We start from the raw sequence: 16,891 nt of genomic DNA, 5'->3' as shown, positions 1-16,891 counted from the left end.
CGCATCCTGCTTCTCATACATTCTCTTTAGCCCATCGTTTACTCATCATTTTTTCTCTTATGTTTTCTTTCCTCCATTGTCCACTCCATATTCTTTATTCCTCTTCATGTACTACTCAGCACCTGCAGCAATAATATTAAATAACACTTCGTTCAACAAATCCTGTTATACATCTCTGACTCTTGTATATTGCTAGTTCTATGCTAATTTATCTGTCTATTTCATCCTCTATTCACGTTCTGTTGATATTTCATTTTCCTGTACTCACTTTAGACATTTAAATACTTATCGATAATGGTTTATTCCATTAACGATTTCATAGATTCATTTTTAATAGGCTATTTATTTTTAATGTAGTAAAGAATATTTATAATTCTAGGGGTATAAAAAATTAATCATTAATAATACATCTACATGAATACAATGATTAATTAATGTAATTTAATTTGAGATTCTTAGTCATTGCAACAGGTGTGATATGAAGATTCAGGACGCAATGTGGAATAATGAAAACTCAGTATTAATAAAATATATTTATATTCATAGAAATAAACTATTAGAATAATAGAACGAGTAGAACCAAACAGTAAAGTTAATCTACAAAAATTAGAGAGTACATATTTTTTTATAGAATGTTGCTTAACACCACAAAATAGTAATCTAAGCCAACTCTTACTATTGACATTCTATATAAGTAAAAAAAAATTCTTGAACAAACGTTAACCACATTCAATTCTAATACTAAGTATAAGTGACAATCAATATATTTAAACTTCAGGTATCGTACTTGACTAAAGAGGCGAGACTTGACGTTGGCCTGAATGCCTTTTTTCGTAATGTCCCGTTACTGGGGAATAACTTTAGTATAGCGTGAATATCATCAGTCGCGTTTTCTGTTTCAATAATAGACAGTCATCAAAGTCATTAGTTCCATAGTATCAAGGAACGCTAAACAAATTGAAAGCAATAAGGAAGAGATTAAGTTAAGAAAAATATAAAACAAGTAAAAAGTAAAGGTGATACAGGTGTAATAACATATAACAACGGTGTGGTTCAGTCATCTTTCACGGAGCTTACGCATCAGAGCCTCCTTCAATCCATTCTCTGGACAATGGAATAGAAGAGAAAAATAAGTATAATTTATTACGATTGTCCGTCTTTTAAGTATTAAACGGCTACTGTCTTGAGTCATTGAAATCGAACAAGCTATTGTTTCCTTCAAGCGCCTTTTAAAGACCGGAATTAATACAGGAAGTACTCACGTCATCTTTGATTTTCTTTTTTTTGTCGACTTCTTATTCTATGAAATTAATCATCCCTCAAGACCATTAAGGACTTCATAATTCAATCATCTATTGGTCTATACTGTCTATTGACAGCTCAATTTGGAAAATGAAGAAATCATTCATTCACATGAATACCAAGTATTTATTCATCATGACAATCATTATTTATTCATTTGTAAGTAATTTATATTTAAAAATCTAGTCAATTAAAAATTTCTGTTTCTGCTAATATGCATTTTTTTACAGCTAAGTTCAATAGAATGTAAAAGAGCAAAACTAAAACAGTTTGCACTTCAACAAAAAGAGACTAATGCTCCTAATTTCATTAGGCTAGTGGTAATGAGACTCATCTTCGGTATTGCAGCATCTATGGGATATGGTGATAGATTAGCTGGCTTCCTTGGAGGAATTTTTGTTCCACCAGGAGCTGAAGATTATGATGATTATGGAGATGTTTTTGATGACTATGGATCAGATATATTTTAAAACCAATTGAATATTATTTTGACTATAAAAACTTCTCTTGAGCACAGAATTAATTTGCCAAAATTAAAATTATATCAATAAATAATAATGAAATTTAATTGATTCTATGTCTCGAAGGAATTCGCTAGATAGTTAAATAATTAACTTAAATTATATTATTTATTTCATCAAATAATTGTTACCAGTATGTATATAATTATTGTTTAATAATAAACAATTAATCTTAATCCCTATCTCTCTTGCTTTGATTATAACAAATCGTTAACAGTGACCTGATACGTTCAATTTGATGCCGTTTAAAATTGATTTATGACATGGAAACCTAACTGGATATTTTTTGTGAAATTAAATGGTTAAACTTATCGGGTCTATAAATTTATTAAAAATAGAACTACAAAATATATTTCTTAGAAATGAATTATCAATATTCCTTCTTGAAGGGATAATAACATAATAAAAAAATACTTAATAACTCAACTTTCAGGTATGTACTATGAAAAAAGAAATTTTTAGTTAGCCCTAATACCTTCTTTTTTTATGGATTTATTACTATTGAACTATTTCAAAAGTGTGTAGGATGTTACAAGTATATTTTTTAAATTTTATCTTGAATGAAATCAGTAAAAGTAGGGATGCAAGAACATATAAAATAAGTCGTGTATTTATAATTTTTAAACATAACTTATTAAAGTATCATCGAGAAAGGTTCCTTCTCATATTATTCTAATCTAGAATTTTTGATGAAGAAGTGTAGTTTAAACGAAATCATTCTGAGATAAAGTAAAAATTAGTTAAATTAATAATTCAAGAAATTTTATGTTATTGATATAAAAATATTATTATCAAGATGAATACAAGTTACATCATCATCGGTTTAACCATCATTTGCTTAGCTGTAAGTAGAACTTTTTGTAACAATCATAATTAAAAAATCTTTATATTTATTTAATAATAATTTTTTATAGTTCAAATCGATTGAATGTAAATACACAGACTTACAAGTGTCTAGAACTCTAGAATATCCAGTGGACATTTTTGGTTTAATGTACCTATATGATTCTATTCTAAATATTTTTTACAATGATATTGTTCCTTTCTTGGAGTGGCTTTTTGATTTTCCATGTCGGATCAGAATATAATAATTCCTAAATCCATAAGATCCTTGCCAAAGTAACGGAAGCTATGTGTATACATGTTGAATTTGACTCCTCCAAGTTTTACTGGACAAATGTCATTTGGTCTAGCATAATAACAGACAGTGTACAAAGCCATTTCTAATTCTGGAGGGGTACCAATTAGCATTGTTACATTCGGTTTAACTACTCCAGCCATCTCAATGTTCACTTTTACCAAGGAAACATCCTAAAAAAATATTTTTATTAATTTATTTATTTATTTATTGAAAATTGTATGTCATAGAATTTAATATTTATGTGTAAAAGAAATAATAAAATGTTTGCCTTAGTATAAAAATTATGTGAACTATTTTTATGTTAACTTACATTATTAATGTTTACTTTATCAACATATGAAAGATAATTGAGTTTTTTCTGATACTCTTCGTGATCAAAATAAATCCAATTTTGTCCACCTAACAGACTGGGACCTGGATACCATTCAGCCATGAAAATTCGTTCAAATCCTGATGTATAGCCATCCATTTTAGTAAACCATGTGTGTCTCAATGAATCTTTGACTTCAAAGTCATCGGGTTCAATGTAGTATTTTTCTTGTAGCCACTTTATCGCTGAAGTCATTACATCAGTAGTTAAAAATGTATCAATAAGTAAACTTTCCTTCATTCTAGAACTTTTGGTCGTATTCTCTTTTTTTGTTGAATTAAATTCATAATTTTCATACATTTCACGTAATACAGAAATTGTAGGATGGGAATATGCTGCAGTATCCAAGTAAAATAATCTAAAAAAAGTTATATCAATAATATTTTATTTTTTAAATTTTTATTATGATTATTAAAATGTTTATTTAATGAATCTAATACTCACGGATTTGGTGACTCATCCTTGACATTCGAAACATTCGAGACTTTTTGTTGTAAATTCAAAACATATAGTCGTTGATTTGTTTTTAATTCATTTTGAGCAAATAATTTTTCAGTTAAATTATATAATTCATCTTCAGAAATATAATAAGTTACTGGTATGACTTCTTCGGGTGGAGAAGTAGTAGTTCCATTATTTAAGTTTCCATTGAATTGATTAGTATTGTTATAATTGGTACCAACATTGCCAGATATTCGATTTGGAAAATTGTTTCCATTATTAATATTATTATTTCCAACAGGAGCATTACCAGGATTAAGAGTAGGAAAGCTGTTAGGAGTATTAGCACTATTAGGATTATTATTATTATTATTGTTATTATATCCACCAGGATAATAATTTGGATTACTAGATGGATAATTATTTGAAGAACTCGGGAACTGATTAGGATAAGGACCACTTGACGTTCCGATTTGTTGACCATCAGGTACTCCGTAATTATTATTAATAATTGTGGTATTATTCGTGACTGTTGATGTTGAACCAGTAGGATTGCTGGGATGATAAGAACTATCATGCCAGTGATGATGAGGAGCACCATTTATTAGTCTATTAACACCAGCATTAATTGTTGAAAATACCAGAGCTTGTTTCACCATGGATCCTAGTCCTGGTTCTTTAGGTGCATTAGGAAGAACAATAACACTTTGACCTGGTACAAAAGGTTGAGATCCTCCTCCACCATATGCTGGAGGATGCATATAAGTAGGCTGACCAGCTCCAATAGATTGATGATAACTTGGAGGTTGTCCATAAGCTGGTGGATGATAATTCATTCCTGGATTATTATAATAACCACCAGAATAAGGTGGTGGAGGTGCATAACCACCGTGGGTTCCTGAAGGTGCTCCATAAACAGGTGGTGGTCCATAATTAGTTGGTGCATGTCCTGGAGAATGGGGAACGCCGCTGCCAAGTGTTGGAGCTTGGTGTGGTTGACCTATCGAGTTTGTTGAGTGTCCAGGAGGATGAAAACCTATGGGAGTATTTGGGTTGGAAGGTTTTGGCATTCCAACTGGATGAGAATTTGGATATGGTGCAGAAGATATTCCAGTAGATGGGTTTGATGGATGTGGCATTCCTACTGGATGGTTAGCTGGATATGGTGCTGAAGCTGACGGTGTCCCAATAGGGCGAGTATTTGGATAAGGTGCAGATGGAGATCCAATTGGAGGAACAGATCCAGGTTTTGCAGATGGATTTGCCCAGGGTGGATAATTATTTGACGGTGATCCAATAGGTACATTTTGTGATGTTGGCATATTAACTTTATTAATTGATTCTCCTGGTTTTACAGGTGATGTTTGATGAACATCATGATTAAGAGCTAAACAAATTGATTTAAATTTTATCACTGAATATATTATAAAAAAAATTTATCTACTTACGAGGTTTGGGACGACCTCCTCCTTCTTGATGTATAAAAATGTTACTGCTATCTTTAGAATTTAATGGCGGCGAATTAGGAGCTGAAGGCTTCGGATGTGGAGGAGATGATATAGGAGGATGAGAAATTGGATGATTTATGGGTGGTGCACTTGGATAAGATGGTCGAGAAGGAGGACGAGGTGGAGGTGGATGATAAACGGGTGGACGAGAAACTGGAGTTCTCGATCTACCTGATGATCTACTTCCTCCAAAACTTCCTCGAGAACTGCTTATACGCCCCCCGCCAGATCTTCCCCATTTTGCTTCACTTACATCTTTAAACAATAATGAAATAATAAATAATTTCTCAGCAACGAATATTAAACGTAACAATAGATGTAATCGAATACTAACCGATATCACTAACAATTAAAATTATAGCAGCATACACAATAATAGAAATAATTTTTCGATCACTAATTGATGCAAACATGTTGTGACCTCAGTTAATGAACGATAAATAGAAACTGAACATATTCTGACGTTTGAAAATTATATATAGATGATGCTTTATTACTTCACTTTGAGATATTCTAATGTATTTGGATATGATCAAACACTTCTAGGGATTCTCCCACTATAAATTTTTCATTAAATTTTCTGACCTAATTGACCTTTTATCAGCTATATGTTTACTTTCCGCAATATCAGTGGAACGTAATACGACGATTGCTACAACAAATCAATATCAAAATCAACAGCTTCTTGATTTATTGAATTTTTTTTATTTACGTTGTAATCATTTAAATCCTGGAGACAAAATATTATATAACTTTATAATATTTTATTTATCCTTATAAATATCAATTAATATTGGCAAAAACGGGAATTATTAAAATAAGACCAATAGAAAAAAATTAATTCTGTTGAAAACACAAAAATATCACTGGAGACACAATCTCAACCAATTGACACAATAGACTGGTATTTTTTTTATTACATCAATTCATATATATGTACATATATGTGTATGAGTGAACAATTTACCAATTTTATGGTGACAGATGTGTGTTATCTGAAGCGTTTAATAATTTCTCACACAATTATTACTGCTGAATTCCGTTGCTCAATTATTTTTATGGTAACTGAATCGTGTTATCTTTACAAATATTAAGAACTGACAATAGAAAACTTTTTATGAGTCAACTACTAAAAATTAATCATATTTGGATTTTTTCTAATGCGTTCTGAATAAAAGTATGTGATTGTCTTAATCTTGATTTTTAGGAAAATATGATGACGTGTTCATGTGTACTGAAATATATTTTATTTTTATTAGCAGATTCGAGAAATTAGTGCTTTCCAAGAAAATATATCTGAATGACATCATAGAGGATAAATAATACGTAATTCTATATTAACTTCTGATTAAAATTAGTCTATTATCATAGAAAAACTATTTCCTGCTTATTATTTATTTAATTTTTTACATAAAAGTTTTATTGTGAATCATCTGGATGAAAATTCATAAAATAAATTACTATTTGATCTGTCATTTCAATTACTCAACAAATAATCCATTAAGATAACGAAAACATGTTAATGAAATTACTATGCCCTGAACTACAAATAATACTCCATAATGGGATTTAATGACAATGAATGATAATGATAATAATACCTTTACAGCTGAAATAGTCAAAACATGAAAATTAATTGAAAAAATTATAATCATAAAATTGTATTTATTTAATACTGACAGAATTCAATTCACTTTTATTCAATCTTTTTCATATTTTATTTTTAGATCAATATATTATGCATCAAGTATTAAAAACGTTGTTCAATAAAAAGATGAAAACTTTTATAAAATTCTTTAACAAATTATGACAAAATATATGATATATTTAACTATTTAAATTTTAAGACATATGTATTTATAGTTTCGATCAATTACTCAGAAAATAACGTTTTAAATATTTTTTCAAAAAAATTATTCAATCATTTTACCTGAATTTATTAATTTTTAATATAATTTATAATTCTTAGCAGTTATTATCCAATTAAAGCTCCAATAATTCTGATCTTGTCTACCATAGGTAAAGAAAGTTAAACATTTGTGGTATTCATATTGGCTTCTTTAGCAATGTATCTGTCTAAAATAGCTTCACTTGGATAATCAGGAACAGAAAGTTGACGAAAACCTTCGTCATCCACAAAACAAATTTCATGACCATCCTAAAAAAATTATTTATTATAATTTACTATTATTTAACATCACATTATGTTCAAAACTTACAGGATCAGCCAAAATTATGACACGAACAGATGCTTTTCCAGGTGTATCTAATGTAATCAAATCTGTAAGTATTTTATTGCCACTTTCTTTGATTTTTTGTTGAATTGACGGTTGTTCTGCGTGTGGAATTGAAAATGCTATTCTGCCATAAGCTTTTCCATGATCCACTTCAGTTCCTGTTGTAAAACAATTTCATATCAATCGAATATCAATTATTCATTCTAATATAATTACTCTAATAAAACTTCCATCAGTTTTATTTTTAATTCGACAATATAACATAGCTTAAAATTACCAATATCATAAAATTCCAATTTTGCTTGATTATCTCCATATCCTAAAAGGATACTCTTTTCGCTTTTGCCATACATTTTCATGCTCAAAATATCTTTCCAATAAGCGAGAGATCGTTGAAGATTAGAGCTTGATAAAGTAACTTTTTCAACAGGATCTGATTCCAAAAAATGATGCATAATAAGAATTTAGAAGAATAATAGATGTCACAAATATATGAAATATTCTATTCCCACCTTTATCATCACTTTGGGGCTCATCAATAATATAATACTTATATCCACCAGGTGCTTTAAGTACTGAAAGCTCATTTTCTTTCTCAATTGGCCAATTATTCTTTTTAGCTCGTTCAATTACTTCACTTGATCGAATAGTAATTCCTCTAAAATCATTTCCGAATTCATAATGGTTAATTCCATAATTGTAGGTCAATTCAATAACAAAATGCGTATCTTCGGGACCATATCCAATCATTGTCTTGCTCCAGCGATTATTATATGGCCTTGAAAGATTAAACATAAAACTCATTAGGATAGATGAATAGTATGAATGCATCTATCAAAGCATCTATCAGAAAAAATTAATGATAAAAAAGTAATTTCTATGATCATTCAAAAGTAGTTCAACATCTCTAATTTCAATGAAAAATAACAAATCTTTCGAATAAATCTTAACATTGATATCTATAGTAAATACAAAGATAACTTGTAGCTTATTAGATGACTAATATTTACCCATTACAAGCTGCGTCACAACCTTCAGAAAATTCTTCATGTCTCAGCACCTTGTGATGCAATAAAATAATAATTAACAACTGAGATTTACTGGATTTTAATAAATTTCTAAAGAAAGTAAATGTACTTACTTTCATGCCTAATATTTCTCGATAAAACTTGGCTGTTAATTGACGATCTGGTATTTTAAATACATAATGTAAAGCACGAGCTGTCACCATTTTGACAAGATTTTTATTATCGTTAGGTAATTACTTCCAGAGCAAAACGTCTAAGGAATAAATGTAGAAAGGTGCTGTCGGCATAAAATTACATACTTTGACAATCACGTGAATAGTAAGTATTATTATGATTATAACAACCTGGTAGTAAAAAAAACTACTCCAATGGGTTTATCAATTTCAAACATACAGTCTACCAACTACCTAACCAAAAGTTCCTATAAGTCACCAATCTAATTTTATGAAGCTACAGAAGAAAAAAATGACTTTTCCCTGCCGTATGTACGGTGTACATATGTACATACATGTACATCGTCGATGAATGTGTGTCAAAGTATTTGTGTGCATTTCTCGTATGCCGGTGGACACGTTCTAACCTAACATTCTGGAAAAATTTCATCACTTTAAATCTAGTTATTATAACTGTAACAGTATACTGTTCAATAAAGAATTGTTTAACAGAAAATCACTGATTAACGATTTCAACAATGAGTCTTAAGCTTACTGCTAATACTCAGGATCCCCCAATTGGTATGAGTATTTCTTTATCAATCATATTTCATATTGTTTTTAATAATTCATTGAAAACATTTTGGAGTTAATATATAACAATATTTAATTAAATCTTATATTTCAAGGATCTTTGATCGTGACTGAATTATTATCAGAACATAAGAAGATAAATATAAATATAGAATACCCCAAACCATGGAAGTTAGCTTGTAATGTGCAGCTGTTAATGAATGATCAAGTTATTTGTGATGATGATTGCAACGTTGGACGTTATTTAGCCAGAACTAGTGACAACAATTTATATGGTAAAATAAAACATTCTTTAATTAATTGAAATCGATTAATGAGAATTCTTTTGTTTAATAATAACAGTTTGTTCTATTATTGCATATGTTTTTTCTAGGTGGAAATGAAATTACAGATAGAACTCAAGTGGATAGTTGGTTATCTTTAAGTAATGAATCTCTGAGAAATTTTGAGTTTAATGCTAACTCTTTAAAATATTTAAATGATGCATTAACAACGAAAACATGGCTGGTAGCTAAAAAATTAACTTTAGCTGATATTTATACATTTTCAGCACTGTTCAAAATGAATTATGCCAATGATACTGAATATATTCATTTGAATCGTTGGTATAAACAAATGAAATCCCATCCTATCGTGGAAAAAGTAATTAATATTGTGAATATATTTTCAACAAGTAAAAAAACTGAGAAGAAAAATAATCAAACACAAAAGCCAAAAGAAAAATCAAATGCATCTACCGGTAGAAAACAAGAAGGAAAGTTTGAAGAACTAGAGGGAGCAGAAATGGGAAAAGTTGTTGTACGTTTTCCACCGGAAGCTTCTGGATATTTACATATTGGACATGCTAAAGCGGCTTTATTAAATCAGTACTATGCTGATAAATTTAAAGGACAATTAATTATGAGGTTTGATGATACAAATCCCGCCAAAGAGTCTGTAGAATTTGAACAAGAGATCCTAGAGGACTTAAAGCTGTTAGAAATTAAACCAGATCGCTTTACCCATACTTCGGATTATTTTGATCTAATGTTAGACTACTGTGAAAAATTAATTAAAGAAGGAAAAGCATTTGTCGATGATACTCCGGCACTGACGATGAAAGAACAACGTGAGCAAAAACTTCCAAGTACCAATCGTGACAATTCGGTGGAAAAAAATTTAGAATTGTGGGAAGAAATGAAGAAAGGCAGTGCAAAGGGTCAAGAATGCTGTGTACGAGCTAAAATTGACTATCAATCTGTCAATGGGTGCATGCGAGATCCAACAATCTATCGTTGTAAACCCGAACCGCATCCTAAAACAGATAGAAAATATAATGTATATCCTACTTACGATTTCGCTTGTCCAATAGTTGATGCAATTGAAAACGTAACACATACTTTACGTACAACTGAATATCATGATCGTGATCCTCAATTTTATTGGTTTATAGAAGCTCTAGGATTACGCCGTCCTTATATTTGGGAATACTCGCGCTTAAATATGACCCATACAGTCTTATCAAAGCGGAAATTAACATGGTTTGTGGAAAATGGATTAGTTTCTGGTTGGGATGATCCTCGATTACCTACTGTAAGAGGAATTTTACGACATGGGTTAACTGTAGAAGGATTAAAACAATTTATCATTTCTCAAGGAAGTTCCAAAGCTGTTGTCTTTATGGAATGGGATAAAATATGGGCTTTTAACAAAAAAATTATTGATCCAATTGCTATTCGTTACACTGCATTAAATGAAGATGATTTAGTTGTAGTAAATGTTAAAGGAGCAAAAAGAGATTTCATAGATGCACAAAATCATCCAAAAGATCCTACAAAAGGAACTAAAAAAGTATTAATAAACAAAAAAATTTTTATTGAAAGAGTTGATGCTGAAACTCTTAAAGTTAAAGAAAATGCTACTTTCATCAATTGGGGAAATTTGATGATTACCAATATTAAAAGAGACAATGGAAAAATTGTTGACATTGACGCTGATTTGAATCTCGACAATAAAGATTTTAAAAATACAGTGAAATTAACATGGTTAGCAGTTGATGATGAAGATAAAGAAAATGAAGATTCCAGTTTTATTCCCTGTGTTGCAGTTTATTTTGATCATATCATCACCAAACCATTGTTAGCGAAAGACGATGATTTCAAAGACTTCGTAGCTAAAGATACTAGGGTAATTCATTGGATTATCAATTACTATCATTTTAAAAATAAAATCTTTTTCTTATGTAAAAAACTTGATATTCATTTTATAATTAATTCATGTTTTTAGAAAGAGGTCAAATTGTTAGGAGAAGCAGAATTAAAAAGGGTGAAGAAAGGAGAAATTATTCAACTCCAAAGAAAAGGATTTTTCCGATGTGACGTTCCCTATGCTCCAATGAGCGACTTGACGTCTCGAGTGCGTCCATTAATACTTTTCTTTGTACCAGATGGTCACGTTACAACTTCTACATCATCAACAACGGCTACAACCAAAGAAGTTGATAATAAATCACAGAAAGTGGTAAGTAACTTACATATATTTTCTAATCTTCAAATAAATCATTTTAGATTCTCTTTCTATCAAGAGAATAGATGTAATAAATTTATTTCATATTTTTAATCGATGTCAATGAACAAATTGCATTGATCGATAATCAATCAAAAAATAAATTGATTTATCTTTTTTCAAACCACACAGTAACGTTCTTTCTTCTGAATAATAAGAAATATTATGAATCACATGATTTGTCACGTGGATATCCTTCTCTGAAAGGATTAAAATTATAGCTGATAGTTATGGTAGCAACGTTATCGGTTGATAAACAATGCGGAAAAAATGGCCTTTACAAATGGAGTCATTGTTCAACACGTGATCATTTTTCTTATTAATCTTTTTCTCTCCCATATGGCAGTAGAATAAAAAAGAAAGTATACAAATTCTTGAATTAGAAGAAAGTAAGTGGGAGGGGTTTTTCAATGTCATGTTAATCGGCGTTGAGTAGGCGATCAGGCAATACAGTTAACTTTAATAGAGCGATCTAACGTTCATTCATTCTGTTACAGACTACTTCTAAAGAAAATTCGGAGAAAGTTGCATCATTGACAGATTCTAATTTACTATCTGAAAAAATAAAAGATCAAGGAAATAAAGTAAGACAATTGAAAAGTGATAAAGCGGACAAAAAATTAATTGACGCTGAGGTAAAAACATTGTTATCACTTAAGAGTGAGTTCAAAAGTTTAACTGGTGTTGATTGGAAGCCGGATATTGAAATAAAACCAACAGCAATGACGAACGAGACCGCAGAAATATTAAATCAAAAGATTACAGATCAAGGTAATAAGGTACGTCAATTAAAATCTGAGAAAGCTGATAAAGCTAAAATTGATACTGAAGTAAAGGTTTTATTATCACTGAAAAATGATTATAAAACATTAACGGGTCAAGAATGGAAACCAGCAGCAGCAGAAGCAGATAAAGGGAAAAAATCTAAAGCAGCGGAACCAGCGAAGAAACAAAAAGTAAAAGAAGAAAAGAAAGAAAAACCTAAAGAAACAGCCGACAATTTAAAAACAGGTACAAGACTAGGTTTAGAAGCTAAGAAAAGTGAGAATTTATCAGATTGGTATTCTCAGGTGATAACTAAAGGTGAAATGATTGAGTACTATGATGTTTCCGGCTGCTATATACTACGTCCTTGGAGTTATTCCATATGGGACGTTATTAAAGACTTTTTCGATTCTGAAATAAAAAAGTTAGGTGTTCAAAATTGCTATTTTCCTATTTTTGTGAGTAAATCTGCTCTAGAACGTGAAAAAACACATATTGCTGATTTCGCTCCAGAAGTTGCATGGGTAACAAAATCCGGAGAATCAGATTTAGCTGAACCAATTGCAATCCGACCTACTTCTGAAACTGTTATGTATCCTGCATATGCAAAATGGCTTAAATCGCATCGAGATTTACCTCTAAAATTGAACCAATGGAACAACGTTGTCCGCTGGGAGTTCAAACATCCTCAACCATTTTTAAGAACAAGAGAATTTTTATGGCAAGAAGGGCATTCAGCATTTTTAAATAAAGCCGAAGCTGATGAGGAAGTTCTCACAATTTTAGAGCTTTATGCAAGGATTTATGAAGAGTTACTAGCCATCCCAGTAGTTAGAGGTCGAAAAACTGAAAAAGAAAAATTTGCTGGTGGTGATTACACTACAACTGTTGAAGCCTTTATTTCAGCAAGTGGAAGAGGAATTCAAGGTGCTACAAGTCATCATTTGGGCCAAAATTTCTCAAAAATGTTTGATATAAAAGTAGAAGGTGTTGTAGAAGGTAGTGAGAAAACTTTTGTTTATCAAAACTCATGGGGAATTACCACAAGAACTATTGGAGTGATGGTAATGGTTCATGGAGATGATAAAGGATTAGTTATACCACCAAAAGTAGCTTCAGTTCAAGCAATTATTATTCCATGTGGAATAACAGCATCAACAACTACTGAAGAAAGAGACAAATTAATGTCTGAATGTCTTAAACTTGAAAACGAACTGAAAAAAGATGGAATTATTCGAGTTAAAGGAGATTATCGTGATAACTATAGTCCAGGATGGAAATTCAATCATTGGGAACTCAAAGGTGTTCCCTTGAGAATCGAGTTAGGATTCAAAGATTTAGAAAAATCACAAATAACATTAGTGAGAAGAGATAACGGTCAACGATTAACAGCTAATCGTAATCATGCTCATAACTTTATTATTGATCTATTGGACAAGGTACAGAAAAACATGTTTGATAATGCGAAATTAGATTTAGACTCGCATACCAAGATCTGTAAAAACTGGAGTAATTTCTGTGGAACATTAGATGACAAAAATTTAATATTGGCTCCATTCTGCGGGGATATGGAATGTGAGGATATTATTAAGAAAGATAGTGCTAAGGAAGATCCTGGTGAAGAGCCTGGTGCTGCTGCCATGGGAGCTAAAAGCCTTTGTGTTCCATTTAGTCAACCCAAAGATGAAAAATTGGATAATTTGAAATGTATACGTCCTGCTTGTGGTAAAAAGGTTCAATTTTGGACTCTATTTGGACGTAGCTATTAAAACTCCATTGAAATAGTTGAAGGCTTATATTGTTAAAATTTGCTAAGAACTTCTTCCAACTTCAAACTCTTTGTATGTGAATTAAAAGTTAATTGACATTTTTTTTGGAAGACTCGGATTTTTGTTTGTAATGATAATATTCATATTTTTGGTATGTAAACAAATAACTTTGAATAAAAAATAAATAACTTATAATTAAAAATTCATGATTATATTTTATACTTGAATCTGTACATTTATTTAAATTTACGTTTATAGTTAAATTAATCAAAACTACATATGTACAACGACCATGTCTTTATTTTCGCGGGTTTATTGATGTTAGTTCTGCAAAATTTGAGTTAGGACTAGATGGCGACACTTTAGTGTTTCGGTTGTTGACAAGCTCATGAGGTTATCTGACACATGTTGAATAGTTGACGGATTGAATTAAATACACAATTATCCACTAATAAATAATCTAATTTAATTACTTTAGAATACATACACTAAATAAAACTCAAAATGGGACGTCTTGCTGTGGTAAATAATTTTATATTCAAATATTTTCTCATAAATTACTCTAAAACTAATGTTTTTTAATTAGCTTGCAGGTGATGATACAACTAATGAAAAATCTCGAACATTTGTTTTCCAAGATGAGGGTCATACATTTGGAAACGTTCTTCGAAGCATAATTTCACAATAGTAAGTATTATTGTAAGAAATAAAGGGTTTTTTTTTCTTAATAATCTTAATACCGATATTTTTTATCACAGTCCAGATGTTCAATTTTGTGGTTATACCGTTCCTCATCCTGCAGAAACAAAGATGCATTTCAGGATTCAAATGCACCGAGGAAAAGCAGTAAATGCTCTCAAACGAGGGTTAGAAGATTTAGAGAAAGTCAGTGATCATGTTATAGAAGTTTTTACGAAAGAATGTGAAGGTGAAACGCCTTTAAGTTGAATCGTATTGCATTATAATATATTGTATGTTATATATATGTATATTTAAGAGTAAAATTTTGTAAATTTGTAAGAAATGGTTAACCGTATTGTTTCCTAAGGGCATGATATTGGGAATGGTAAAAGTATGGTCAACCATAACAGAATATTTATACGCTAATTTATAAAGTTGAATAAATAATTTTAAAAAACAACATATATTTTGTATCAACTTTATTGACTCTTTTGATGACAATCCATTGCTGAGTTAAGATTACATATCAGCACTTCTTTGGCCGGTGACAGCACGATGATTCTTTGATAACCAATCAGCGTGCTCTTGATATGGAGTTTCAATAAGAGGCATATCCTTCCATAAATCAGGTGTAAGGTATGCATAAGTCTTAGCAATGGCAGCATAAGTTGCTTTTGCGAAATTTCCCAAAGTACAGGTAGATCCACGAGCTGATGTATAACAATCTTCAATTCCAGCCATCTGAAGAAGTTTCTTTGGAACTGGGGCTGATACAATTCCTGTTCCTCTTGGTGCTGGAATCAAACGTACTTGAACAGATCCACATTTTCCTGTAACTTTGCAGGGTACAGTGTGGGGTTTTCCAATCTTATTTCCCCAATATCCACGACGAACTGGAACAACGGAGAGTTTGGCTAAAATAATAGCTCCACGAATAGCTGTTGCTACTTCTTTAGAGCATTTTACTCCCAGTCCGATATGTCCATTGCTATCTCCAATAGCGACGAAGGCCTATTGGGAATTAAAAATAATTATTAATAAAATTTATCAATTAAAATCTTTATTTTAATGAAAGAGTGGAAGCTACCTTAAAACGTGTACGCTGACCAGCACGGGTTTGTTTCTGGACAGGCATGATTTTAAGTACTTCATCTTTTAGAGATGGTCCGATAAATTGATCGATAATATCATACTCTTTGATGGGCAAGGAGAAGAGATAGATGTCCTCCAAAGAACGAATTTTTCCGTCTTTTACAAGCCGTCCAAGTTTAGTCACTGGTATCCATTCTTTTTGGTCTTCTTTACCTCCACGACCACGTCCACGTCCTCTTCCTCGTCCACCACGAGCACGACCTCGACCACCTCCACGATCACCGGCTCCTCCACGAGCACCAAATCCACCACGGAATCCTCCACGAGCGGCTGGAGCAGCGTCCGCCATTCTTTAAATTAAATTTTTTAATAATATTAATGAAAAAATTAATAAATTATTAACAGAATTAATTTTAAAAAAACAATGCTTGCTACATGCACGTGGCTATAAATTGTACTCATCTAACGAATCGAATTATTTAAGATTATACTGCATTTTTTGATAATTATGATTGATTTTCATATATAATCTGACTTTAGAAAGCTAGTTTTATTAATATCATTAATTTTAGAACTACATAAAATCACATAAATGTGTTAAAAAAACCATAATGAACTTACTTATCTCGTTATGTGAATAGAAAGATCACAAAGAAGGAAGATGGCGATGAGAATTAATCAAGCGTGGATTAAAATTCATGAGAGAGGAAGTATCAGTAGCATCAGCGCCACAGTGAAAAAAATTA

The 16,891-nt window shown here is 31.0% G+C and overlaps 6 protein-coding genes across 6 annotated transcripts; 3 read left to right on the top strand and 3 right to left on the bottom strand.

Annotated features, from left to right (window-relative positions):
- Positions 1-864: 864 nt before the first annotated feature.
- LOC118065662 (uncharacterized) lies at positions 865-2,092 on the top strand. Its single transcript, XM_035081095.1, has 2 exons — positions 865-1,461; positions 1,533-2,092. Exons 1-2 carry the CDS (start codon positions 1,393-1,395, stop codon positions 1,770-1,772), a joined length of 309 nt encoding a protein of 102 aa, XP_034936986.1. The 5' UTR covers positions 865-1,392; the 3' UTR covers positions 1,773-2,092.
- A 492-nt stretch (positions 2,093-2,584) lies between these two features.
- LOC118065654 (poly(U)-specific endoribonuclease homolog) lies at positions 2,585-6,004 on the bottom strand. Its single transcript, XM_035081086.1, has 5 exons — positions 5,618-6,004; positions 5,224-5,538; positions 3,779-5,162; positions 3,275-3,692; positions 2,585-3,134 (listed from the first exon to the last, which is right to left on the bottom strand). The coding sequence occupies exons 1-5, from the start codon at positions 5,694-5,696 to the stop codon at positions 2,901-2,903; spliced, it is 2,430 nt and encodes an 809-aa protein (XP_034936977.1). The 5' UTR covers positions 5,697-6,004; the 3' UTR covers positions 2,585-2,900.
- Positions 6,005-7,203: 1,199 nt separating this feature from the next.
- LOC118065657 (glyoxalase domain-containing protein 4) lies at positions 7,204-8,918 on the bottom strand. Its single transcript, XM_035081090.1, has 6 exons — positions 8,662-8,918; positions 8,531-8,580; positions 8,033-8,298; positions 7,798-7,953; positions 7,503-7,678; positions 7,204-7,441 (listed from the first exon to the last, which is right to left on the bottom strand). The coding sequence occupies exons 1-6, from the start codon at positions 8,749-8,751 to the stop codon at positions 7,313-7,315; spliced, it is 867 nt and encodes a 288-aa protein (XP_034936981.1). The 5' UTR covers positions 8,752-8,918; the 3' UTR covers positions 7,204-7,312.
- Positions 8,919-9,033: 115 nt separating this feature from the next.
- On the top strand, positions 9,034-14,545 carry GluProRS (Glutamyl-prolyl-tRNA synthetase). The gene is made up of 5 exons (XM_035081079.1): positions 9,034-9,282; positions 9,390-9,569; positions 9,668-11,460; positions 11,560-11,793; positions 12,336-14,545. The coding sequence occupies exons 1-5, from the start codon at positions 9,240-9,242 to the stop codon at positions 14,370-14,372; spliced, it is 4,287 nt and encodes a 1,428-aa protein (XP_034936970.1). The 5' UTR covers positions 9,034-9,239; the 3' UTR covers positions 14,373-14,545.
- Positions 14,546-14,732: 187 nt separating this feature from the next.
- On the top strand, positions 14,733-15,515 carry l(2)37Cg (RNA polymerases I and III subunit AC2 l(2)37Cg). Its single transcript, XM_035081094.1, has 3 exons — positions 14,733-14,894; positions 14,959-15,059; positions 15,131-15,515. The coding sequence occupies exons 1-3, from the start codon at positions 14,877-14,879 to the stop codon at positions 15,318-15,320; spliced, it is 309 nt and encodes a 102-aa protein (XP_034936985.1). The 5' UTR covers positions 14,733-14,876; the 3' UTR covers positions 15,321-15,515.
- RpS2 (ribosomal protein S2) lies at positions 15,516-16,843 on the bottom strand. Its single transcript, XM_035081091.1, has 3 exons — positions 16,767-16,843; positions 16,141-16,495; positions 15,516-16,064 (listed from the first exon to the last, which is right to left on the bottom strand). Exons 2-3 carry the CDS (start codon positions 16,492-16,494, stop codon positions 15,573-15,575), a joined length of 846 nt encoding a protein of 281 aa, XP_034936982.1. The 5' UTR covers position 16,495; positions 16,767-16,843; the 3' UTR covers positions 15,516-15,572.
- Positions 16,844-16,891: the final 48 nt, after the last annotated feature.

The sequence above is a fragment of the Chelonus insularis genome, unplaced genomic scaffold (assembly GCF_013357705.1).
Source record: "Chelonus insularis isolate UGA/USDA-ARS -01 unplaced genomic scaffold, ASM1335770v1 contig_319_pilon, whole genome shotgun sequence".
NCBI lineage: Eukaryota > Metazoa > Arthropoda > Insecta > Hymenoptera > Braconidae > Chelonus > Chelonus insularis.
This window is presented reverse-complemented; position numbering and strand designations above follow the sequence as displayed.